Source organism: Lepus europaeus, chromosome 9 (assembly GCF_033115175.1).
Source record: "Lepus europaeus isolate LE1 chromosome 9, mLepTim1.pri, whole genome shotgun sequence".
Taxonomy (NCBI): Eukaryota; Metazoa; Chordata; class Mammalia; order Lagomorpha; family Leporidae; genus Lepus; species Lepus europaeus.
In genome coordinates, this window is record NC_084835.1 from 16,425,369 (window position 1) to 16,451,367 (window position 25,999).

General features: G+C 47.4%; 1 protein-coding gene across 1 annotated transcript in view; it reads left to right on the top strand.

Annotated features, from left to right (window-relative positions):
• Positions 1-25,999, top strand: part of ANO10 (anoctamin 10) — a 198,596-nt gene that overhangs the window by 36,109 nt on the left and 136,488 nt on the right. Inside the window, exons 8-11 of the mRNA XM_062200614.1 lie at positions 1,833-1,907; positions 3,907-4,089; positions 12,902-13,093; positions 17,681-17,809. Coding sequence (XP_062056598.1) covers positions 1,833-1,907; positions 3,907-4,089; positions 12,902-13,093; positions 17,681-17,809 — 579 coding nt within the window. The remainder of the gene's footprint in view (positions 1-1,832; positions 1,908-3,906; positions 4,090-12,901; positions 13,094-17,680; positions 17,810-25,999) is intronic.

Here is a 25,999-nt window from a genome sequence, read left to right on the forward strand (position 1 = left end):
CCCAGGGTGTGCATTAGCAGGAAGCTACAACTGGAATCAGAGCCAGGACCCTGAATAGTCCACTGTACAGAGGACTCCTGGACAGTCCATGAGGAAGGTGTCCGGGGGGCATCTGAACCACTCTTAAGTGCCCACACCTCCAGCTATTTAAAGTACTAACCCTTTTTTAGACATATTTCCATTATTTTTGTCTTGGTGACTTCTTTTTATAATTCGCTATTTGAGAATTCTTCTGTGTACCCACAATCTGTTTAGTGACAAAACATTAAATCCCTTAAAAAAAAAAATGCCTGTTAAATTTCCAAAGTTCTAAAGGTTTGCAGCGTGTTCTGCAGGCTAGGAGGAAGAAGGCAGAGAGAAAGCACTGGGTCACCTGCTTGCTGTTTGTGTCAAAGCTCCCACATCCTTCCCACCGTTGCTACAAATAATAAACCAGTATCTAACTGGAAAGCACCTCATTTATCCGGGGCTTAGCTCAGCCTCGGGCAATAAGTCTGAGAGTAGGGAGGGGTGCGTGGGGTCCACTGAGCTCCCAGCAGCGTTGATCTAATGCAGTGCGCCTTCTCCGCTCCCAAGCGTGGGCTCCAGGCCCTCATCTAGAAACAGTCTCTGTTCCAGCCGTCGACACGGTGCTGAGAAGTTTATCTGTCTGGCTTTTCTGTGCCCGAAAGATCAGAAGCTGCAGTTGGAGCTGGGAGTAGGGGAACTTGCAGAGCAGAAGCGAAATGGAAAATGTGCTGCAAACAGATCAGAAGTCAGCAATTTGGGCACCTTCGCAGGGGCAGGTGCTCAGGGCCTCAATCACACTGTGAGGACTTGTTAGTGAACGCATGGCTGCTCACGTGGCGCCAAGGTCACCTTCTCTGTTCTCTGTGGAAGAAAGCAGTGTGTGCACACGTGTGTGCACATTCGAAAAGGTGACACTTTTGGGCTGTTCCTCTTCTGATCCAGCTCTCTGCTTATGGCCTGGGTAAGCAACAGAAGGTAGCCCAAGTGCTTGGTCCCCTGCACCTGTGTAGGAGACTGAGAAGGTGATCCTGGCTCCTAGCTCTGGATCGGTTCAGCTCCAGCCATTGTGGTCATTTGGGGAGAGAATCAGTGGAAGGAAGACCTCTCTCTCTGCCTCTCCCTGTCTCTCTCTGTAAGTCTACCTCTCAAATAAATAAAAATCTTAAAAAAAAAAAGATGACACTCTGGAGCTCTGGCCCTTCAAGAGAAAAACACTCCGTTGTCTTAAAGCCTTCGGTTATTTGTAAGACTTTGTTGTACAAACGCCAGAGAGAGTGTAGACCGCTGCTTGTGGTGGGGTCCTCCCTGCCTGTGCTGCCTAGCTGCCTCTCATTGAGTGTGTGGGGAAGAGACTTGGGCCTGTGGGCACAAGAGCTGGGCTGCTTGTGGCGGTGGTCCCCTTTCCAGGGCCACCTGGCTGGCTGTAGGGGTGTCATAGGCCTGGCGGGGAAGGGGGGCGTTTTTCCTGTGGCTTATTGTCAGTGGGGGTCCTGACCAATGACCCCTTGCTAGTTGAATGGGGAGGAGTGAGCCTGCCTGGGCTCCCCGGCGAGGTCTTGGTTGCGCTTGTGTGTTGGGTGGGGGGAGCTGAAGATGTACTGGGCTGCACGTGCCTTCCGCTGTGGGGTCCCAGAACACTCAGGCTTCCTCTCCATGGCTTTCAGAGCTTTGCTTTGCTCCCTCTGGGTTGAGTGGCACACATGGTTGTGCATGCAGGAGCGTTGTTTGGGTGGGTGACATGCACAGCCAGGGCGTCCCTCGGCACATGGTCCGGGCCAGGTGTGCCGGGAAGCACTGTGTCACCTTGTTGTCTTTTTCGGCAGTTCAACTTTCTCAATTGCTTCGCTTCGCTCTTCTACATCGCCTTTGTCCTGAAGGATATGAAGCTTTTGCGCCAGGTGAGTGTGGCCAGCAGAGACGCATCCATTCTTGTGCATCTTGCAGGTGGCTCCCTAGATCCAGAGTCTCATTGTCATACAATTACTGTTTTTACAAGCTTTTACATTGTATAGATCTCTAAACCCAACTCTACATAAAATAATCCATCGCATCGTGTGTCATTCTCAGGGGAAAAGAAACGGGTGGGGCCTAATCAGCTTGCAGAATGAATCATTTAGGGCAGTGAAAATCAGTTACATGGCTGACCTGAAACGTGTCCGAAACAATTGGCAAAATACATTCAATGACTTGACCTTTGGTATGTGTCTTGGGAATGGGGAGGTGATCAGTATACCTTAAACGTGTCTAGGAAATTTCATTTTTAAATGAGTAGGTTGTTGAACTTCAGAGGCCAGGGCATCCTATGCAGCATTACATCTTTTATGAAATGTTTAAAGTCTGGTATTTATTTTAGTGTACTGTGATTTCTGAATCCCGTAACGCCAGTGAATAATGCATTGAGAATAAATACCGGATTTTGAAATTCTTTTTTTATACTTGAGCCAGGTATCAATAAAGAACTGTTCCTTGCTGATTTTAATATTCTGGGATTGTTGGTGAGCAGCTCTCAAAGCCTAGGCTTTTTAGTATTTATATGAGAGCTTGTGCCAAGTTTTCAGGAAATTAAAACATTGGTGTAATCAGGGGAGATTAAAAGACTTTGTAGTTGTCCTAACAGCTTGCATAAAAGTAAGATTAAATGTTGTGCTCTTGACAACTGTGCTAGTTATGTTGCTGCTCTCTAAAAAAATATTTTTGAAGGCAGAAAGCAGTAAATAAAGCACACATGAGAATACTAGTAGAGCATGGCTCCTTTCTTTCTTTCTTTGAAAATTTTATTTGGAAGAGAGCCAGACCAAGAGAGAGCCTGAGATCTCCCATCTGCTGGTTCACTCCTCAGATGTCCACAGTGGCCGGGGCTTGGGCCAGACCAGAGCCAAGAGCCAGGGGCTCAGTTCAGGTCTCCATGTGGGTAGCAGAGCCATTGTCTGCTAGGAAACTGGGATCTGGAGTGGAGCCAGGAACCAAACCCAGGCACTTTGATGTGGAGTGCAGACGTCCCAAGCAGTGTCTGAAACCAAACGGCCACCTTAGCTTCTCCATCTCTTAGGGTTGGGAGGGTCATCTTTATTTAACAGAGGCCAGGGGAATAAAATATCCTTTGAGAGAGAGAACTGTGATACCAGCAAAGGTAGTATATGATGGGAACATTTGTGTTTATATGGGAAAGTGGAAATTGACATCTGTGGAAGCCACTTGGATAGCTTTGCCAGGAGTCTTCACTCATCCCCAGGAAATCATCAAAGATTCCTGCACATGGATATCCAAGCAACAGCTTTTCTAATAGTTAAAGTCAGAAATATACTTACATTCAAGAGGCCCAGTTAAAAATAGTTGTTGTTTACGTGGGCTAATGCTCCAAATGTATTGAGTGAGAAAGCAATATAGAACTGTTTGCGTGTAGGGTAATTAGAGTTTTGTTTTCATGTATGATTGGAAAGAAATACTACAAGATGTTAATAATGACTCCTGTTGTACTTGTGGAACTGTGGGTAGCTTTTTTCCATCCTTTATTTTGTACAAGGAGGAAAGATGGATTTGTTTGATAATTTAGTTTTTTGAAGTTTTAACCAGGCTGTTTTTTGTTTCCAAGTTGGCGACATCCTTGAGATTCGTATGTTGTAGGCAGGATAAGATGACAAGGATACGATTTCAAGTGATTTCATTTTCCTGCCAACTTTTGACTATGTTACTTCTTCTTATAAACTTACTTGTGTTTAAATTCGAGTCTTCCCTGTAAAAAACCGTGAATTTGAAACAATCTTCGAATTCACTTGTCCAGTGCTGCAGTAGGGTATTACCTGCTGACGGCTTTGTCCTGATCGTTGCGTAGCCGTACGTGTGTTGTGATTTTCTGAAGCTGCTTTGCCACATGCAATTTGTTGTGCTTCCCTCTAGAGTTTGGCCACGCTCCTGATCACCTCTCAGATCCTCAACCAGATCGTGGAATCGCTTCTCCCTTACTGGCTGCAAAGGAAGCACGGCGTGCGGGTGAGGAGGAAGGTGCAGGCTCTCAAGGCAGACGTCGATACCACCCTCTATGCTCAAGTCATCCTGGAAAAAGAAATGGGAACTTACTTGGTAAGTCGGAATACTGCAGAGCGCAGTGTTCCCTAGCAGTGGTGAATGGCCACGCGCTGAGTTCAACAGATGTTAAAGCAGCACTGAGCGGCTCGGCCGTGACTACCTGATCCGTGCTTTCCAGAAGGTTTCCGTACCGTGAACCGCCCCAGAGTTACCACGACAGCACCGTGCATTGGAATGCGGTGTCGGGAGCCTGGTTTCTGCTGACGATGCCAGAGAGCGAGTGTGGACAGCCGTGCAGCCGCTCTGCAGAGACGGGGTGGGAAGAGTTGCCTCCAAGATGAGAGGCAGAGCAAGGGGGCTGGAGAGGGAATGGCTTTGCTCGCTCGCGATGCTGCACTGGGTAGAAAGCGATCCCTGAAGCCAAACGATGGAGGCTCACTGCCACAGAGCAGAGTGCAAATCCTGAAGATGGATTTTTTACCTCAAATCAGTGCCAGTGTAGAAATAGAAAGCAGTTCTTTTAAGACATAGGCATTTCTGAGTTAGTTTTAGGGACTGTAAGCAGATTATTAGAGGTTTGGACACTTAGAGCATTCAAAAACCTCGCTCATAAAACCTGGGTATCCAACCCACACTTGGGAGCTCTGAGTGCGTTCACTGGCTCTCCGTCTGGGGGCTGGAGGCCTGTTGAGATCACGTTGGCACCAGATTGTTGTGTCCTGTATCCTGCAGCCTCTTTGCTGGTTTGAGAGTCTTGGTTTTGGCATGCTAGGCCTTGGGTGGTTCATGCAGTGATGGTCGGTTGTTAAACTCCCACGGTCTGGTTTTTCACTCTCAATGAATTCCCCTGACTTCATTGCTGATTTTTAGAGCTTTTTCCCAAATGGGGAGGAATTTTAGTGTGTATTTTCATCTTGGACAAGAGATTGTTGTCCTTCTCCCCCTGCTCACTCCTCCTAGCCATACTTTATTTTATGCGCTTGTTCTCCCAGGGCCTCCAAGTCCCTGGTCTAGAGCCAGGTGTGTGTAGCCCAGAGCGTGCACCTCGTGGTGACGTGGGGATTCGGAGAGGGCCAGCAGATAGCACGCCATCCACATCAGCTGTAGTTCCCAGACTGCACACGGGGCTTTCTTCAGCCCACTTTCAAGGACAGGGGCACTGACACAGCCCTTGGCTTTGCTCAGTTAACCTGATTCCGGTCATACCCGTGGGAACAAGTGGCTGCCCTTGGTTCTTCTGTGTCTCTGGGGACAGCCCCTGGCGACCTTGGCGGGCCGGTGGATGTGATGCTTGGCCACCTTAAGGTTCATGTTATTGGCTCTGGAGGAAGCTCGATGCGTGTTTGAAGCATGTCTCAGGACCCGTGCAGCTCTCTGTGTTGTTTGTGAGTGGTGATGTATCTGGATCCACATACACATATATGCTGTGTTAGGAAGAAAAGTGATTGAAGAAGAGCTCACGGCACATCTCGAACAGCAGCACTATTTCTGTTTATATGTGGAGGACTGCACACACACACACACACACAGAAATCAGCTCGTGGGAACAGTGTACAGCTGTCCATCCTGGACTGCTTGTGTAAGTTTAGCATGAGTTAAAAGCTCAGTGTGGCTCAGCTTGTATCAGAAGTGGCATTTGGGACCAGGTTCTGAAGCGGCGGTCCGCCCTGCCATGCTCTGCCTTGTGGCCTCCCTTCATGGGAAGGGCTCATGTCCCCAGCCTGCACCCGGCGCCTGCGCATCATCTTTGTACCTACTCCAAACTGATAGCAGCTTGCCTCTTGTAGAGTAAGGCACAGTGTTCAGTTCCTCTGCTGGTCGTGTCCCGTCTTGCGCCTGCCCCTCGCCGTTTCTCGCAGTAATTCGCCGTATTGTTCTCCTACAGGCAGCTGGAATCTGCTTCCAGCTCTCTTTCTTCCCTGGAGTGGTTTGGGTGAACAGCGACCACCCCTAAAGTGCCCTAAAGCAAATTCCCAGTGCCCTAACCAGCTGGTTTCTCCTGGCTCAGTGAACGGAGCCGAAGCATTCCAACAACACTGCCGCCTTCTCAGAAGGTCTGATTGACCTCAGGACTGGAGCCAGGAAGGGACGACGGTACCAGAAATCTTAGATCTTACCTTTCCTGGCTCTCCTAGCATCTGACAGTACCTTTCTGCAGGCAACTCTCACGGGATGGGTGGCTTTTCCTGGGTTACAATAGGCCACTGGCGCTCTAAGTCGTTAATCTTGTGGTGAGCAGATCCGGAACAGGGTTCAGGATGTGGCTTTCCCAGTTCAAAATCTTGGTGTTGTCCGGTGCAGCTTGTCTGATATGAAGTGAAAGAAACAACACCCGTGTCTGTGCCTGAACTCAGGGGTCCACAGAACCCCTGCGTGATCTGGCCCGGGGCCCCCCCTCATCGCCCGCAAAGCCCTCCCCTACCCCCACCTCCGTCTCCACTGGAGTGATGTTCGGTATTGGCTTTTTCAGCTCTCTCCATATGTGCAGAGGGGAGATGCTTTGGGGTCACGTTTGATCCAGATGATCATTTCCTGTGTACGAATCCTTCCCTGTGGATGCGTTTTTTTTTTTTTTTTCTTCACTGATGTCAATGAATATAGTGTTATATTTTCTTTAATTCCATCCTGACTGCCATGCATGAGTCTAAAATAATGTTGCCAAGCTTGGGGAGAAATCAGTTTGGCTGAAACTTAATAAACCTGATCATAAAGGTAATACTTGCTCACTCACTGTAGAAAACTTAGAACATGCAGGACGGAGTAAAGACAGAAAAAGGCACCCTCTGTAATCCAGCCCCACCCCCCATTCACTGGGGTCACTCCCTGGAGTCTTCCGCCTCCAACTCAGCAACCCAGGGCTCAGGTTGTGTGGCTTCTGAGAGGGTCGCTGTCCTTTCCTTCTTGGGACTGTCCACTCAGCCAGGCACATGGCCCGGAAAGGCCGGGTTCTCGTGATGCCTAGCAGGGTGCATGCTGGGAGTCCCAACCTTACGCAGCTTGGCCAGAAATGCCAGGCGGTACCATCTTGGTACTGAACAGCTTTTGCTCTTGAAAATGTTACCATTTCTCAGAACCTCTTTCATTTAGATGAGGATTTTATTTCAATGAGTTTTTATTAGTTTTGATTTTCTGGTATCATAAACATCACTAGATGGAACCCACAGAAACAAAAGGTCTTTAATGTCCTCAGTAATTATTGTTTTGTATTGCTTTTTGTTCTTAGAATTTTGGCCTCTTGAGACCAGAAAGTTTGAGAACTGCAAATCTACAATAATGCACTCTGCCTTTTATGTTTTTTTCAAAGCTCTTGCATTTGTGAATTCACTGTCTGATCACTTCCTCTTAAGATGTAAGGTCCCTGTGAGGAGGCACGGAGGCCATGGATGTGTCTCTCTGGGGGGGCCATGGCGCTTGGTCACTCGGGTGACTGGGTGACAGATGGCAGAGGCTCTTTCTCACTTTGTAATGAATGAGTTACTTGTGGGTAGATACCCTGAAACTTCCCCATCCCTATAAATGGTGTCTTTTTAAAGGTAACAAATACAGCTGCTAAGTGTTGGTTGCTGGCCTGTGGGAAGGCTGTTGGCTTTTGTGTCTTTTCCCCAGCAACTTTGCTGTACTGTGCTGTTATTGCTAATATTTCTTCTGTAGATTTTGTCGGATTTTCTACATGGACGGTTATTCCAGCAATAACATTTTGTTCATTCCTCCAGTTTTTATCCTTTTTGTTACCTAGTAGGTGCACTATTAAATTTAGTGCAATCTGAATGGAAATAGTTTTAATAGGAATAGATTGTGTTCCTGACTTTTTATACTATTGGGTATGTTTTTAACTTTTTTATTTATTTATTTATTTATTTTTTATTTGAAAGAGAGGGAGAGAAATCTTTAATTTGCTGGTTCACTCCCCCAAATGACTGCAACAGCCAGGCCAAAGCCAGGAACTCCATCACGGCCTCCCACGTGGGTTGTCTTCTGCTGTCATCCCAGGTGCGTTGTCAGGAAGCTGGATTGGTCTATGAACTGGCACTCTGACAGGGGATGTGGCTGACACAGGCAGCAGCTCAACCCTATGGACCACGACACCAGCCCTGGCTATTAGATCTATTATGTGTTTGTGATAACTTTTCAGTTTAAAAATGTTACTTTGGTGGGTGTTTGGTACAGTGGCTTAAGTTGCTGCGTGGGATGCACACATCCCATGTCGGAGTGCCTGCTGCTCTGCTTCCGATCCTAGGAGGCCAGCCACCCACATGGGAGACCTGGGTGGAGCTCTGGACTCCTGGTGTCAGCCTGGCCCAACCTTGGCTGTTGGAGCATTTGGGGAGTGAACCTATAGATGCAAGATCTCTCTCTCTTCCCCCCGTGCCCCACCTTTCAAATACAATGAAATAATAAAAAATTTTTAATCTTCTCTTTATTTGCTATCATGAGTGAGTTTTTGATTATCATGGGTAATAGTAAGTTTTGTCAACTTTTTATTTCTTCTTGTGGTTTTCAACTAATTGTTCTTAGCTGTAAATAAATTTCCCAGTGGAATATTATGCTCCTATTTCAATGACTAGCCCCACTTGGCCTGTGTTTTTAAGTACATTGCAATGTAGGGTAGCTAATACTTAATGTAGGGTTTTTGTACCACTGGCTGATGCTTTCCCTTCCTCAACAGTGAGGATAGGGGTCCCGTGATTTTTCTTGTGCAAACTCTGTTTCTAGCACAGAGCCTGGTATTCAGCAGTCACTCAGTAAGTACAGTAACGGATGAACAATTGGAGGAGGAGAGCCCGGTCCCTGCTCTCTGGGTGCTAATTGTTGCCTTCGTGCTGTATGATTTTTCCTTGGCCACGTTGGTGTGCACCAAGTAAATATGCTCAGAGAGGGAAACTCCTGAAACAGGGTGTGAGGAGCACGTGGGCCGGGTCCCGGGGACCTGGTGTCCTCGTGCATTCGACAGATGCGATTTGTGAAGTGAACTATGATTTTCATAGATCCTCCAGGGTATCTTTCAGTACCTCGTTCTGAAAGTTTGTGCATAGGTTCTTAAAATTGTCTCAATCATGGGTCTTTGCTTACTTGCAGCTCCTAGAGGGGTCAAGTGTGTCTTGGGTAACCTGTTCTTATTTTGTGTGTGTGTGTGTTTTGTCCACTTGGTTAAATTTGCATTTTCCCCCACTACTTCTTTTTTTTTTTTTTTTTTAGCAAAGAAAAGCTGCTTTTTTTTTTTTTTTTCCTGACAGGCAGAGTGGATAGTGAGAGAGAGAGAGAGAGAAAGGTCTTCCTTTTTGCCGTTGGTTCACCCTCCAGTGGCTGCTGCGGCCGACGCATCGCGCTGATCCGAAGCCAGGAGCCAGGTGCTTCTCCTGGTCTCCCATGCGGGTGCAGGGCCCAAGGACTTGGGCCATCCTCCACTGCCTTCCCAGGCCATAGCAGAGAGCTGGCCTGGAAGAGGGTCAACCGGGATAGAATCCGGCGCCCCAACCGGGACTAGAACCTGGTATGCCGGTGCAGCAAGGCAGAGGATAGCCTGTTAAGCCACAGCGCAGACCCCCACTTCTTGCTCTTGGATTGTGTTCCTGGTTTGCTAAAAATGCTGGCTCCAGGGCATTCAGAAGTGAAGTGAAGAAGCTCTGATAGATCATCACCCACTGTGGCCATGAGTGTGGGGCTCCGTGCCCGGGCGGAAGGGGCTCCTGGCTGCTGTGCACCAGTGATGCTGGGAGGATGCCCTCGGCGCCTCCACAGGAAACTGAGTGTCTCTACAAGGCTTGACCTCATGAACTGAAGCTGTGCAACTTTGAACGCTGAGCAGACGACGTCAGGATTGTCAAGACTGAATTATGGGGAAAAAGACTTCGTTGCTACGACTTGTACTCTTTCCCCACTTTGGCTTCCTTCCCTCCTCTGAGCAGTGAATTGATGCTGTGTATGCGCGGGCCACACCGAGATGCTGCAACACAACTCAAGGAACTACTTCCTGGAGCCAAACGCAACCGACGAGTGGTTTAGAAACTGCTCCCCACCGAATGCCAGGTGTCCCAGCTGCCAGCCCTGAGCGGCATTCATTTGGGTTGTAATCTCTCGTGAGCCCTGAAAACAGTCAATGAAACTCACTCAGAACCCAGAGCCCGTACTTACCCAGATATCCTGAGCGCTTCCTCCTCTGCCAGTACGCTGTAATTGTGATTGAGATTTCTACTCTGGTAAAATATAAAATAGGAAAAGAAACTAACTGGAGGTGGATTGTGATGAAGAAATACCAATTCAGAGATGCAGTAATAACAAATACACTTAGTCACTTTAAAATGTTAAGACTTAATGGTTTCTTCTTTGAAGTATTGCGATGAGTGTTTTTCTTAAACTAAAATGGGTACTGCACGTGCACTGGATGATGACGAGGCCTGCGGACGCTGGACATTGAATGGTGTGTGCGAGGGCTCGGGCTCCAGGCAGGCTGGCTCTGACATTCAGTCCCTGTGTGACTGAGAGCACGCGGCTCAGTTCCTCTCAAGTCAAGAAATGGGAGCTTGTTGCAACCCACAGGGCTCCGTGAGGCGTTCGAGCAGAATGATGGTGTCCTGTTGAGGTGCTGGTGACAGAGGGGACAAGTCGGTCACTGTGCATGGCCATCCTGCTCTAGGGAAGTTTCCTTTGTCCCATAAAGGAGGCCCTGAGATCTTCTTTTTTAACAGATGGGATTCACAGCTATAAATTTCCTGTCAAGCTGTGCTTCTGTAGCATCTCATAAGTCTTGGTTGTTGAGTCTTTGTATTTGTCTTACAGTATTTTCTAATGTCTTTTGTGATTAATTCTTTGACTCATTTGTTGTTTTCTTCTTTTAAATACTTTTCTCAATTTCCCTGTGTTTGTGGCTTTCCTTGTTAGTGATTTCCAAGTTCATTACATTGTAGACAGGATATTTTGTGTGATTTTTTTTTTAGGCCTTTTCAATTTCCTGAGCATTCCTTTATGGTCCACCTTATCTCTTTTGGAGACCATGCCATGTACATTTGATGAGCATGGGCCTTCTGCAGTTGGGCTGAGTATTCTGTAGGTTTGTGTTAGGTCTTTGTTTTGTGTTAGGGCACACCAACACAACACTCAGCCTAGAAGCTTACAGCTCTGTTTAGCATTCACCTCCTGAATGCTTCTTGGGTCTGCCCTGAGCATGTGCACGGTCTTCTGCACATGCCAGGTCTCATACGTTGCAGGAGAAGGTTGGAGCTTCTCAGATCACCTGCAGACCTCTTACTCCTCCGCTGGTCCTTGGAGCTCCCTGGCTGCTCCTTCGTTTGCCCCAGCTGGTACCCATCACTCCAGGCAGATGTGATCTTAGAGCACTTGACTAACACCATCGGGGAGAAACTCTAGGAGGTTGAATAGAGGTAAACTTTTGAGTGAGGTCTTCTAGGGCACCACAGCCAGGTTGGATACCAACTATCCTTTGAGAATGAGGCTTTCAAAAATCTCTACCCCACTCTGTTCCCTCTGGTATGTGGAATGTATGCTGTTAACTTTCCAGGCTTCTGCAGAGCTGAGGAGCAGGGAATTAGACTAGAGTAAGTTGCGGCCAAGTCTTTGTTTGGTCTTCGGAGTACTGTAAGAGGTGATTCTGAGAAATTTTGCAGGTTGCTTGCTGTATTGTTGTTTTTAGGGAGGGGTGAAGTTTTGGCAGTTGTTGATCCCCCATTCTTACTGACATCGTTATCATTAGCTTTAGTTTGTTTTTAAGATGTGTTTATTTGAAAGGTAGAGTTACACAGAGGCAGAGAGAGAGAGAGAGGTCTCCCATCCTCTGGTTCACCCCCTAAATGGCCACAATGGCCAGAGCTGGGCCCATCTGAAGCCAGGAGCCAGGAGCTTCTTCACGGCCTCCCACGTGGGTGCAGAGGCCCAAGCATTTGGGCCGTCTTCCACTGCTTTCCCAGGCCATTAGCGGGGAGCTGGATTGGAAGTGAAGTAGCTGGTACTCAAACCGGCACTTATATGGGATATAGGCACCAGAGGCGGAGGCTTAACCTACTCTGCCACAGCACCGGCCCTCACCATCAGTTTTCTGGTGGAGGATCAGGAAGTGAGGGTGCTGTCATAAAAGATCTCTTAAAGATGACTCTGGGTCATGTTTTTAAGTTGGTCAAGAGCAAACCAACTTTGCTGTTGTTCACTTTAGGAAAAAAATGTAATGACTTAATAATGTGGCATAGAAGGCTGGCGCCGTGGCTCACCAGGCTAATCCTACGCCTGTAGCGCCGGCACCCTGGGTTCTAGTCCCAGTTGGGGCGCCGGATTCTGTCCTGGTTGCTCCTCTTCCAGTCCAGCTCTCTGCTGTGGCCCGGGAAGGCAGTGGAGGATGGCCCAAGTGCTTGGGCCCTGCACCCGCTTGGGAGACCAGGAGAAGCACCTGGCTCCTGGCTTGCGATCCACGCAGTGCGCTGGCCATAGCGGCCATTAGGGGGGTGAACCAATGGAAAAGAATGACCTGTCTAGGGTTGCGGGTGGGAGGGAAGTTATGGGAGGGGGAAGCCATTGTAATCCATAAGCTGTACGTTGGAAATTTATATTCATTAAATAAAAGTTAAAAAAAAAAAGACCTGTCTCTCTCTCTCTCTCTCTCTCTCTCTCACTGTCTAACTCTGCCTGTCCAAATAAATAAATAATGTGGCATAGAGAAATGAGCTGCTAAATCAGTTCTTATTCTTTATTTCAGGGACTTAATGTAAAATTGGTATTTAAAGTAAATTCTGTTGAGAAGAAAGAATTGGAGGAAACTCGAAATTTTGTATGTGTGTGCGCATGTGTGTTGTTTTTAACCTGTTTAGAAGCCGGTGTGACCTCACAGCCACGTCTGCTTTCCTGTCGTTTATGTTTCCAGGGCACCTTCGACGATTACTTGGAGCTGTTTCTGCAGTTTGGCTACGTGAGCCTTTTCTCCTGCGTCTACCCATTAGCAGCTGCCTTTGCTGTGTTAAATAACTTCACGGAAGTCAATTCAGATGCCTTAAAGATGTGCAGGGTCTTCAAACGTCCCTTCGCAGAACCTTCGGCCAATATCGGCGTATGGCAGGTAATTATTTTTAAAAAGGTTATTCCATGTTTACAAAAGGAGGCATTGTGAACAACAAGACAAAACAAGCGCAAACAATAAAACTCTATACAGATTGAGGAAACCTGGAGCTGACTCCTTGCTTTGCAACAAACTCTTAGTGTGAGCAGCTTCACTTGTCTGCTTTTTAAGTTTAGGAACGGGGTGCAGGGGAGGTAAACTATAATCTATGAAACCCTTCTCAGATGCAAAACTATGACCATCTTCTAGGAATGTAGCCCCAGCTGGGACTGTGTCCGACTGAGTAGTCGTGAGGTTGTCTTTGCTGCAGGATCTGAAGGTCTCCCCCTGCTGGTGGTCTCTGAGGAAGACTGGTGGAGTGTGAGGACTGTCACCCCCACCCCGCACAGTGGAGGGCACATGGGAACACATGTGAGGCCCTGTGCGTCTCCCAGCAAGGACAGTAACAATGGTGGCATAGCAGACAGCCGGAGCACTCAGCCTGTGTGCAGCTGTAAGCACCGTCCCTCTCCAGGTGCAGGGGGATATCTAACTGGGGAGCTTCTCCAAGATGTCACCCCCTCTTCCCTTCCTGGAGCTCCCAGAGGAACCGACTGAAATAGAAGGTTTAAATGAGATCCAGAGTCTTAGAACACCCCAAATACCATGTTTCTGTCAAAACAAATTACTTATACAAAGAACCAGGAAGATAGTAAAGGGAATGAAAAAAAGACAGTCGACAGGTGCCACCATCAAGATGACACAGATTGTGGAAGTGTTGGACAACGATTTTAAAGCAGTCGGGATAAAAAATTCTTTAACAAGTTATTGTGAACACATCCAAAGCAAGTGAAGAAAAAGGTTAGAAGGTGTGAGTGAAGAAACAGGAGATGAAGGAGAATCCGGCTGGAATTAGAAGTGACACACACGTGAAATGAGCCTGGTGTGTGGGTGCAGCAGTAGATTGGAAGGGATGGAGGAAAGAATTGGGAACTGGAAATTAGGAAGTCTGCTCTCTGAGCAGCAGGCGGAAATAGACCACGACTGTGAACATGGCCTCAGAGAGATGTGAGAGTATAACAACAAGAGCGAATGTTTGTGTCACTGGAATTCCGGAAGAAGAGGAGAAAGGGAACAACCAAAAAGTAGCTGAAACAGTGGCCAAGTGATTTTCAAAGTTGGCAAGAGATGTAAAGTTGTAGTTTCAAGTTTCAAGATGCAAACCCCAAACAAGGTAAACCCAAAGAAATGCAGTCCATGACATATCATGATTAAACTGCTCTGGGAGAGCAGTTGGAATGATAGCTGGTTTCTGATCTGAAACCATGGAGGCAAACAGTGGCAGACTATTTTTCAAGTCCTGAAAGAAACGTGTTATGGATACTGAGTCCTGTATCCAGAGAAAATACCGTTCAGAAATGAAGGAGAATTTGGGAGACCCTCAGATGAAGAGCTGAGATGATCTGTTGCCCACAGACCCCCTTAAAGAAGTGCCTCATGGAAGTTCTCTAAGGAAAACAGTAAAAGAAAGGATGTGGGGACTTTAGGAAGACAGCACGGGTCACCAGAAGTACTAGTAAACACAACAGATGGTCCTTATGCTCTGTGATTTCCTTAGTTATGTTTGATGATTGCACCAAAAACAGTAACACTAACAATGCTAAACATGTAGAGAAATTAAGACAACTATATGATCAATAGGAGATGGTAAAGGGAGGTGATGTTGCTATGCTTCACCTGAACTGATAATTCAGATGCAAATAGAATATGATAAGGCATGTACGTCTAATGTACTACTCAGAGTGACTCCTGGAAGTCATTCAAAAGAGGGACTCCAAAGCATAGGTAAATCAAAGTAGAATTCTAAAAACTGTCAAGTAGAACCGTGATACGGCAAAAAAAAAAAAAAATGAAGCAGAGATGAAAAACAGAGCAGAGCCGGCGCCGCGACTCACTAGGCTAATCCACCTGGCTCCTGGCTTCCGATCAGTGCGATGCGCCAGCCGCAGCGTGCTGGCCACGGCAGCCATTGGAGGGTGAACCAACGGCAAAAAGGAAGACCTTTCTCTCTGTCTCTCTCTCACTATCACTAACCACTCTGCCTGTCAAAAAAAAAAAAAAAAGAAAAAAGAAAAACAGCAGAGAGAAAAAATCTTCCAAGAAATGGAAGATTCAACTCCTGGCACATCAGCAATGAACTGTGAACAGTCTAAAGATAGATGGGTAGAGAAGCCTGAAACCAGAGACCCAGGTCTCTGCTATCTGTAAGAAACAGGTCAAACATAAGGCAAATTTCAAAGTAAAAGATATGTGTGAAAATGGTAACCAGAAGAAAGAAAGAGTGGTTACACTGATGTCTTAGAAACCAGCTTTGCTCACAAAACAATTATTACCAGAGTGGAATATACCATGTTGGGGCTGGTGCTGTGGCATAGTGGGTGAAGCTGCCGTCTGCAGTGCCAGTATCCCATATGGGCGCCAGTTCAAGTCCCGGCTGCTCCGCTTCTTACCCAACTCTCTGCTATTGCCTGGGAAAGCGGTAGAAGATGGCCAGATCCTTGGGCACCTGCACTGGCATGGGAGACCTGGAAGAAGCTCCTGGCTTTGGATCATTGCAGCTCTGGCTGTTGCAGCCATCTAGGGAGTGAACCAGCGGATGGACGCACTTTGTCTTTCTTCCTCTTAGCTGCCTCTGCCTCTCTCTAACTCTGCCTTTCAAATAAATAAATAAATCTTTAAAAAAAGAGAAAGTGGCTATGCTGATGACTTAGCTTTCTGATAAAATTATTACTAGAGTGGAATGTACCATGTTATAAAAAGGGTAAATTAGCAGAAGACATAGTATCTTGAGTGTGTGCAGAAGCAACAAAGTTCCAAGATATGTGAATGAAATATCAGTAGAGTGTGCAGTGTGTTTCCAGTGCCTACAGAATATTCAACAAGATGAATTGTCTCTTGGGATATAAAATGAACTTGAAAGAGTTAAAGAATTGAAATCATACATGCTATGTTCTCTGAAAGATGAACATAGAAAGATGGCAGAATCTCCAATCATTTGAAAATTAAACACAGTTCAGAATATCTGCTGAATCAGAGTCTCCAGTGAGATCAGAGCTTACACTGAACTAAATGAAAATGAAAATAGAGCATATCAAAATGTCCGAGACACAGCTAAAGCTGCGTTGACAGGGAAGTTCGCAGCACTAAATACGCCCACTGGAAAAAAGGGAACAAGCTCAATTCGAGATTATTTACTCAAGATACTAGAAGAAAAGATAAAAAACCCACAGCAAGCAGAAGGAAGGAAATAATAGAGTATAAATCAGTGAAATTGAAAACAGAAAACTGGCCAGCGCCGTGGCTTAACAGGCTAATCCTCCGCCTTGCGGCGCCGGCACACTGGGTTCTAGTCCCGGCCGGGGCGCCGGATTCTATCCCGGTTGCCCCTCTTCCAGGCCAGCTCTCTGCTATGGCCCGGAAAGGCAGTGGAGGATGGCCCAAGTCCTTGGGCCCTGCACCTGCATGGGAGACCAGGGGAAGCACCTGGCTCCTGGCTTCGGATCAGTGCGATGAGCCGGCTGCGGCGGCCATTGGAGGGTGAACCAACGGCAAAAAGGAAGACCTTTCTCTCTGTCTCTCTCTCTCTCTCACTATCCACTCTGCCTGTAAAAAAAATAAAAATAAAATAAAATAAAACTTCCATAAAAAAAAACAAACAGAAAACTAGGTAGGAAGATCCAGGAAACCAGGAGCCGGTTCTTTGAAATCATCAGTCTAAGTGACGAATCTGGCAAGACTGAAACAGGAGATGATATAGTTACGAGGATCACTGCTCCACCCAGTAAGACAAAAGAATTTCCAGTATGAAAAGCAGAAAGGAAGAGCTCCGACTGCGCTCAGAGGTGATACGACTTTGGATTTTGGGAAAACCCGGAGAATCAACTGGAAGATGACTACAAATAGTAAGAGGATGTAGTAACTCTCAAAATTAACATATAGAACAAGTAACTAGTATACAGGTAACCATCAGATACCATGGAAAGAAAGATGTATTTCTTGAAATTAGTGGCTAAATGATCAAGTAGTGATCATCAGTGCTTTATTTATTTATTTTTGAGATTTATTTGAGAGGCTAGGCTGTCTCGGTGGAGGCTTGGCACCTGTGCCTGCTCTTCCTGCGCTGTTTCTAAGTGGTGCCTCGCTTCAAGACTGCCTAGAGCGAGTCACCGGCTGTGGGGTGTGGTCTGGGAAAGTTCACACGGGAAGTGCTGTCCGCAGTCTTACCTGGTTTTGAATGTGAAACTCTGGTGGTTCCCCCTTACGAGCAGAGTAATGGACAGCGTATTGGGCATAGTCCACACTCGGGTCCCTGGCTGCCTCCAGCTGGGATATTCAGGCTCGCGATGAGTAAGGTACCTTAGAGCACGATGGCTTTTGTAATTCCAGGAGGGTCACAGCACACGAGACAGAAGCTTAACATGTGCTTGGGAAGTTCAGCACGAGGGAAAGACTGCTCAACGCTGGGTCACAGGAACAAGGGTGAGGAAATACGGAAGGGTCACTGCGTCTGTTCACTTCACGCTGTTTGGTTTTTTTCCCCCTTTTTAGTTGGCTTTTGAGACCATGAGTGTTATCTCTGTGGTCACTAACTGTGCTCTGATTGGAATGTCGCCGCAAGTGAACGCCCTCTTCCCGGAGTCAAAGACAGAGCTCATTCTGACTGTGGTGGCAGTGGAGGTGAGTGAAAGATGACACCTGTTCTAGGTGCCCCAGGCTTAGCAATGCGCATGACCTGCCAGGAGAGCAAAGCAGTTCAGATAATGGAAGACGCGAGGATTCGGGCTGTGCCTGCCTGGGAAGTGCCCAGGACGCGGTGATGAAACCAGAAAGTGGCTTTACCAAGCCATCGAGCCCACCTGTCCTGTCCCGAGTAGACACAGCCTATGTAAAATAGATTCTATGAATTTACCATGTATTTTTAGTCTGTTCTAAGGAAGTGTCACTTCTATTCTGTTGGGCAAATAAATCCCAAGAAATGCCTTTTGCTAATGTAAGTCTGATTGACAACAGATATGAAGTTCAATGTGAAACAGTCTGAAACTCCAGCGTGTACTTGGAGGGTGACGCCCAGTTTCACACACCAAGTACCAGCAGGCAAGCTGGGTACTTAGCAAGTTTGCCTTTTGGTTATCCTGTGCTGCAACATGGAATCCTGTAGCATCTTGAAAATGAAGCAGTCCCTGAATGTAAATGGAAGAATCTGCGTGGATTTTTGTTGTTGTTGTTACTGGTGACTGTCATTGTCAGAGGAGTATTGTGACCTGTCATTTTTAGATAACTTAAAGAATAGAATGCTTGTGGAAACTTACTAAGGCAGAATGTCATAGGCTGGTACACTGGTGTCTCATACCCATACCGGAGGCGTTGGGGCTCGGGGCTGACCGGAAGAAATGAAGTTGTGACCTTGCACATTTCCAGTGTGGGCTGAAGCAGTGTATTGCGCTTGGCTGCACTTGCACTTGTGTCCTGGTTGATTGCAATCTGTGGTCATGTTCGATGCTGTGTGCAGGATGTGGATCTTGGAGAATGATTTTGACAGCAGTGAGTAGGAGGAGAAAGATGGGCGGCCCTGCCTGATTAAAGTAGATCTATTTTGAATTTTTCGAGTTGAAAAGGATTTTGAGGTGCTGTGCACAAGGCGGCCTTATTAGCTGAGGACATGCGAGAAACAAGGCGGGAAGCAGCCAGCTGGCGGGGCTCAGTACGTTCCTTCTCAATTTAGGATAGGACCTTAAATTTGTAGATCTAGAAACTTGTTTTTACCAAAACATTCAGAGTTGGTAAAGCTTTCAGGACTGACTAAAGAAACTGACCAGCATGTCAGGTAGGCAGTTGGCAAGGAGATCCTTTTACAGTGACCATAACGTTGGTGTTAACGTAAAGGTGGAATTGGTTATTAGGCGATTTCCTGGTAAACTTAGAACAAGAGCAATGAGAGTTAAATCGATTGGAGAGACACAGAAGACTTGAAAACTGCTGCTCCCTACACATGCAGCAGAGCCGCGCCGTGAGTCGGATCTTGGTGTCCATCGGCCACTTCTGGGCGAGGCAGGAGGAGTTTGGTGCGGTGCCACCTGCTTCTAGATTCTGTCTTGGCTTGCTCTAGCGCTGACCTCCTGTGAGTGCGACTGATGAGGCTGCTGCTCCTCCCTTGTGTTAGGGGGTACCTTGGGTGCTCAGGGCCTGGCTCTGGTTGAATTTGGGAGATGCGCTGGCCCGTGGCACTGCAGATGGCTACGTGCTCGTGTTACTGGCTGATTGGGCCTTTCTGATACTTATGGATTTACTTTGTGCAAAGTCTGGGGGTGTTCATTGTTGCCCTCTCAGTTCTGTTATCCCTCCGTTCATGTTTTTTATTGTTTGTGTCCACACGGTATCACAGCAGTTGTTTTATCCTCGTTATCTAAACTGGTTCCTTAGAGCAGAGAAATCTCCATGAAAAAATCCCCATAAGGAAAAAAAAAAAAAAAAACAACTTTGGCTTCAGTGTAGACAATTGCAATTGTTGGTCTGTAAATATGATTTCATTTTCATGTGGACTTGTTATGTTGGAATAATCGCAGTTCTCCCAAGTGGGCAAGCCAGCGTGAGATGCGTGCGTCATTAACCCAGTCTGCCCAGGGGTCACGCCTTGCGTCACCGCAGCACGCTGACAGCGGTGCACTGTGTGTGGCACTCTTGGTCCTTTTATCCCAGACGCATTAGGCAGCCTCGCATTACTGTGACGCAGTACCTGTGGCACTAACTTCTAAAGAGAAAAGGTTTACGGGGCTCCCTGTTTGTTGCACTGTGAAGGTTAGCGTTCAGTGGGGAGCAGCAGCTGGGGGCCCTGCTCTGCCTTCTGTAGGCTGCTCCCGGGAAAGTGCTGACGTGGATGGCGGTGGGGCCACAGTGTATGCCAGGAACAGAGTGGTGTTGTGTAAGAATGTGTGTCTTGGTAGGCACCCCTCTCCCGATCCTTTGGTTAGAGCAGATTTTTCTTGGCACTCCCCTCCCCCCTCCATGTCCAGTTGCATTTCTGGGTTGCCAGCCTCGGTGGCACTCAGTCGGGATACACAAGGCAAAGGAGAATCCAGGGAACTCGCTGCCTGTTGATCTCGTGGTTCCGGGAACCCGGCCAGTCTGCCTTCTGCCTCCTTGCTTAGTTGTCTTGGGCTTTTTTCTCGTGTAGTGTCCAGGTTTTGAGTTGCACTTTGGGGGAATGGTGAGACGTACTCCCGTTCCATCTTTCCAGAAGTGGGAGCTCTTGTTTTCTTGTTTGTTAACTTTCCTATTCAGCTCAGGACCATTGCACACACACAGTTCTCCAGGTGCCGGCTCAGATGTCACCTAATTGCCCGGCCCACCTGATCCTTCCAGCTCAGCCAGGGCTCTTATGTTAGCCTCTCGTGAGACCTGCTTGCTTCTCCGTCAAGGCGTTTGTCCCACTCAGGAACCTTGCACTTGTGGGTTTATGTAACCTCTGTCTGTGCACTTTCAGCTTTGTGAGGGTAAGGCGGTGTCTGCGTCCTCATAGACAAGAATGCTCCTTAAAATAGTGAACCCTAGTGTTTAGATGGACATTGAATCAGTGAATTCATGAGCATCTCAGTTTTGCTTATTTAAAGAGGAAAAGTGCACGTTTCCCCTTTCTTGATAGATATTCATGTTTAGCTTTAGCTTAATGATAAGATTGTATTTGGGCTGGCGCCGTGGCTTAACAGGCTAATCCTCTGCCTTGTGGCGCCGGCACACCGGGTTCTAGCCCCGGTTGGGGCGCCGGATTCTATCCCGGTTGCCCCTCTTCCAGGCCAGCTCTCTGCTGTGGCCCGGGAAGGCAGTGGAGGATGGCCCAAGTGCTTGGGCCCTGCACCCGCATGGGAGACCGGGAGAAGCACCTGGCTCCTGCCATCGGAACAGTGCGATGCGCCGGCCGCAGCAGCCATTGGAGGGTGAACCAACGGCAAAAAGGAAGACCTTTCTCTCTGTCTCTCTCTCTCTCACTATCCACTGTGCCTGTCAAAAAAAAAAAGATTGTATTTGTTGGATTCCAGCATTTCTGAGAGCTGCTTGTAGGGCATGAAGTGGCGAGTACTCACCCGTTACATTTCTTAACTAAATTGCACCCAGTCAGTACTGAGAGCTCTGTGTGTTCAGTGCTGAATCTGGTGCAAAGGAAAGACACATTTGTCGTTTAAGTCTTGTCCTCAAGAATTCTGCTTCGTAATGAGGTTGAGAAGATGTGCATATTTTACACACACACACGCACACGCCCACATATGTATCTGGTTAAGTGCATCTCCTTGAGCTGTAACTAGGCAGTATAAGCGCTATGCCAAATAAGTGGTCGGCGGTAAGCTGGGGGAGACTCTCTGCTGGCTCTGTCTAGGTCTGTAGGGAAGGGTGAGGTGTGGCTTCCTCCTGATTCTCTAGAGCATTTGGAAGGTCCATTCTTGGCTGGCTTTCTCGCAGTGTCTGGCAGGAATGGAGCCACGTTGTGTCAACTTGTCTGGCTGGGTAGGCGCTGCTCTCCTTGTCCTTGGGCTAGAGAGTGCAGGCTTCGCATCCGAATGCTCACCCTGCTGTGCCAGGCAGAGGTGGCTGCCGGGCTGAAGGGTGGGAGAACAAGGCACCACCAGGGGCTGATGTGGACTCGATCACGACGTAGAAGAATGGCGTGTGCGGCCCAAAGCGAATCCGCTGGCACAAAACCAGCAAGGCTTTGCACGATTTTATTACCCCTGTTAAATAAGAAGTATTGGCCTTGGTTACCAAGACTAGGGCCTTTTAGGGGGATTATTTTGGTGTGTGTGTTTTTCTTGACAAATGCGGATAACTGGGATGTTGTCCACGTTTGCTAATGCGGAGACGGCCCAGAGCAAGTCAGAGGGTTGAGGAGGAGATTGTAACTGAGTTGGAAATATGCTGTCTACGCTGTCAGTTGCATTTTGAAGATGTTTTGATACAGTACACGTGACAAACTTGATTGTTAGTCACTTCTAAGTGCAGGGTTCAGTGGTATCGAGTACAGTCTGTGATTTTTAAGTGAGGGTTCGTGGTATGGAGTACAGCCTGCTCAGGGTTCAGTGGTATGGAGTACAGCCTGCGCAGGGTTCAGTGGTATGGATACAGCCTGCACAGGGTTCGGTGGTATGGAGTACGGCCTGCTCAGGGTTGGGTGGTATGGAGTACAACCTGCACAGGATTTGGTGGTATGGAGTACAGCCTGCACAGGGTTCAGTGGTATGGAGTACGGTCTGCTCAGGGTTCGGTAGTATGGAGTACAACCTGCGCAGGGTTTGGTGGCATGGAGTACAGCCTGCTCAGGGTTTGGTGGTATCGAGTACAGTCTGCACAGGGTTTGGTGGTATGGAGTACAGCCTGTGCAGGGTTCGGTGGTATGGAGTACGGTCTGCTCAGGGTTCAGTGGTATGGAGTACAACCTGCACAGGGTTCGGTGGTATGGAGTACAGCCTGCACAGGGTTCGGTGGTATGGAGTACAGCCTGCGCAGGGTTCGGTGGTATGGAGTACAGCCTGCGCAGGGTTCGGTGGTATGGAGTACGGTCTGCTCAGGGTTCAGTGGTATGGAGTACGGTCTGCTCAGGGTTCGGTGGTATGGAGTACAGCCTGTGCAGGGTTCGGTGGTATGGAGTACAGCCTGTGCAGGGTTCGGTGGTATGGAGTACGGCCTGTGCAGGGTTCGGTGGTATGGAGTACGGCCTGTGCAGGGTTCGGTGGTATGGAGTATGGCCTGTGCAGCCTTCAGGCCCATCTGTCTCCAGAATGTCTTCCTACTGTCAGCCTGAAACCCTGTGCCCTAAACACTGACTCCCCACTCCCTCTTCCCCGCCGGCCACTGTTGTCCAAATTCAGCCCTCTCTGCACCCCGTCTACGCAGAATCCTTACTCAGCCTCTTCACACCTGGATTATTTTGTTGATCGTAACACCCCAAGGCTCATCTGTTTTGGAGTATATGTCAGCATTGCCTTCCTTTTTATAATTATTTATTTATTTGAAAAGCACACACACATACAGAGAGAGAGGCAGAGGAAGGAGGGAGGGAGAGACAGAGACAGAAATCTTCCGTCTGCTAATTTACTCCCCAAATGCCTGCAACAGTTAGGACTAGGCCTTGTGGAAGGCACAATCCAGGAACTCCATCGGGGAATCCCACGTGGGTGACAGGGACCCCAGTACTTGAGTCGTCATGTGCTGCCTCCCAGGGTGCACACGAGCAGGGTGCTGGATTGGAAGTGCTCCAGTATGGGGCCCTGGTGTCCCAAGCAGCGGCTTCCCTCCCTCCGGCCGCCACCTGCCCCTCTCCCTTCCTTGTTGTGACTGCTCTGTGTATACCACATTGTGTGTACCCATTCCTCTGTCCATGGACACTTGAATTGCTGAGGGGAAGAGTGCTGCTGTGACCCGAGGTGTAGGCTTATGTGTTCAAGTCTCCGCTCCCACTGCTTTGGAACGCACACCCAGAGGTGGACTTGCTGGATCACGTGGTCATCGACTTACCGTCCCCCTCAGCAGCTGTACCATTTCATATTCCCTGCCAGTGGTACATACGGGTTCCAGTTGACCCACATCCTTGTCGGCAGTTACGATTTCTGTATGTTTGTGTGTGGGAACACTGTCACTCTAATGGACATGCAGTGGAATCTACAGTTTTATTGTGCATTTCCCCAGTGACAGGTGGTGCTGAGCATTTTTTTATGTGGCTATTGGCCTCCTCTGGAAAATGTCTAGTCAAGAGTTTTTTGTTTTTTGTTTTTTTTTTCTTAAAAAAATTTATTAGATATTCCAAAGTCAGTTACACAGAGGAAGGTACACACACACACACACACACACCCTCACACCCTCCATCCACTGGTTCACTTCCAACTGGCCAGACCAAAGCCAGGAGCCAGGAACTCCATGCAAGTCTCCCACGTGGGTGCAGGGGCCCAAGCACTTGGGCCATCCTCTGCTGCTTTCTCCGGTGCATTAGCAGGGAACTGGATTGGAAGTGGAGTCACTGGGACTTGAACCAGTGTCCATATGGGATGCTGGCACTGCAGGTGGAGGTTTAACCTTCTATGCCACAGTGCCCGCCTCTCAAGTCCTCATTTTAATCAGATGTTGGGTTGCAGGAGTTCTTTATCTTACTCTAGATATCAGTTTTTTTTAATCTGATTTCCAAATGTTTTCTCCCATTCCATGGGTTGCTTGTCACTCTGATAGTATCTTTTCATGCACAAAGATTTGTAATATTGATGAAGTCCGACTTGTGTATTTTTTCTTGAAGATTTCTGCATTTATTTGAAAAGCAGTGTGACACAGAGAGAACATGAGGGAGCTCTTGCATACCAGGCTCACTCTCCAAATGGCTGTAACTGGCAGAGCTGGGACGGCCTGGAGCCAGGAGCCAGCAGTTCCATGTTGGTCTTCTACATGGGCAGTGACTTCAACCCTCTGTGCCACAATAGCGGCCCCACAGGTTTTTTCTTAGCTTTTGTGCTGTTGGGGCCATAGGCAGGAGCTCATTGCCATGTCATGAAGCCTTTCCCGTTTGCATCAGATTTTATCATTGTAGGTCTTCGATCCATTTTAAATTAATTTTTATATAATATAGGGATCCAACTTCATTCTTTTGCATATGGATATTCAGTTTTCCCAGCACCGTTTGTCACAAAACAATATTTTTCCCCGTTGAATGGTCCTGGCTACCTGGTTGAAGGTCCTGTGACCAGAGATGCAAGGTTTTACTCCCGGACTCTCTAGTCTGTCCCATTACTCTGTGTCTGTCTTTATGCTAATACCATACTGTTCTGATTACCGCAGCTTTATATTGTAGTAAGTTTTGAAAGCATGAGACCACCAGCTTGGATCTTTTCCGAGATTGTTGGGGGTATTTGGGAGTGTGTTTGTTTCAATGTTCCTGCAGTAAGCCATAGCTACTTGTTTGATGATTTTTTTTTTTTTTAGTGTTAACTATTGATCAGAAGCTGGGTTACACTGGCAGAGAATAGCTTGCTCCTTGTGCCACAATAATGAGCATATTTGAAGATTTGCTTGCTTTTGTTTTATTGACTTTGATACATTTGAGGGGACCCTGGCTTTTGTTTCTAACTTGAGAATTTTGTTTCTCTGACTTTGGTTATGTTCTGATAAAATATTAGAAACAGAAGATCAGTGAGTTAACTAATTTTATTCTGGTGTTGCTAAGACCTCCGTTGTATGCCATCTGTTCCTAACAGAGAATCCAAAAAGTGGAACATTTATAAATAAGTGAGTACATATAAATTTTTGGTTTGCTACAGTATAAGCTCTCAGTCCAGCTGAAATGGCAGGTGAGTGTGTTACGGGGGGTGGCGTTCACAGCAGCATTTGGTGTGCTAGGAATCCAGTCTCAGCTCAGCTTCTGACTCCAGCTTGCTGCCCCCGCACACCCTGGGAGACGGGAGACGAGCGCTCCAGTAGCTGTACTCCTGCTGCCCACGAGACAGACCCGGGCCGATGTCCCAGCCCCTGGCTTTGGCCTGTCCTTGGAGGCATCTGAAGCCGAACCAGTGCATGGGAGATCTTTGTCTGTTTTTGTCTCTCTGCCTTTCCAAGTAAATATAAGCTAAAACTTTCCAAGAAAGAATCTTAAAGATTAATGTGCAATGATGGATTCTGTTAATTAGCTTAATTATGTCATTTCCTAGTGTAGACGTAGTAAATCATTACACTGTGTACTTTAAATATATATGGTTTTTATTTGTCACTTATACCTCAATAAAGCTGGAAAAAAGAATGTTACAAGGGTTCATCAAACTATTAATGGCTCCAATTAACATGTTTCTAAGATTTTTCTTTTAACTCTGGAAACGGCTTCAGATAAGGAAGTAAAATTTTAAGATA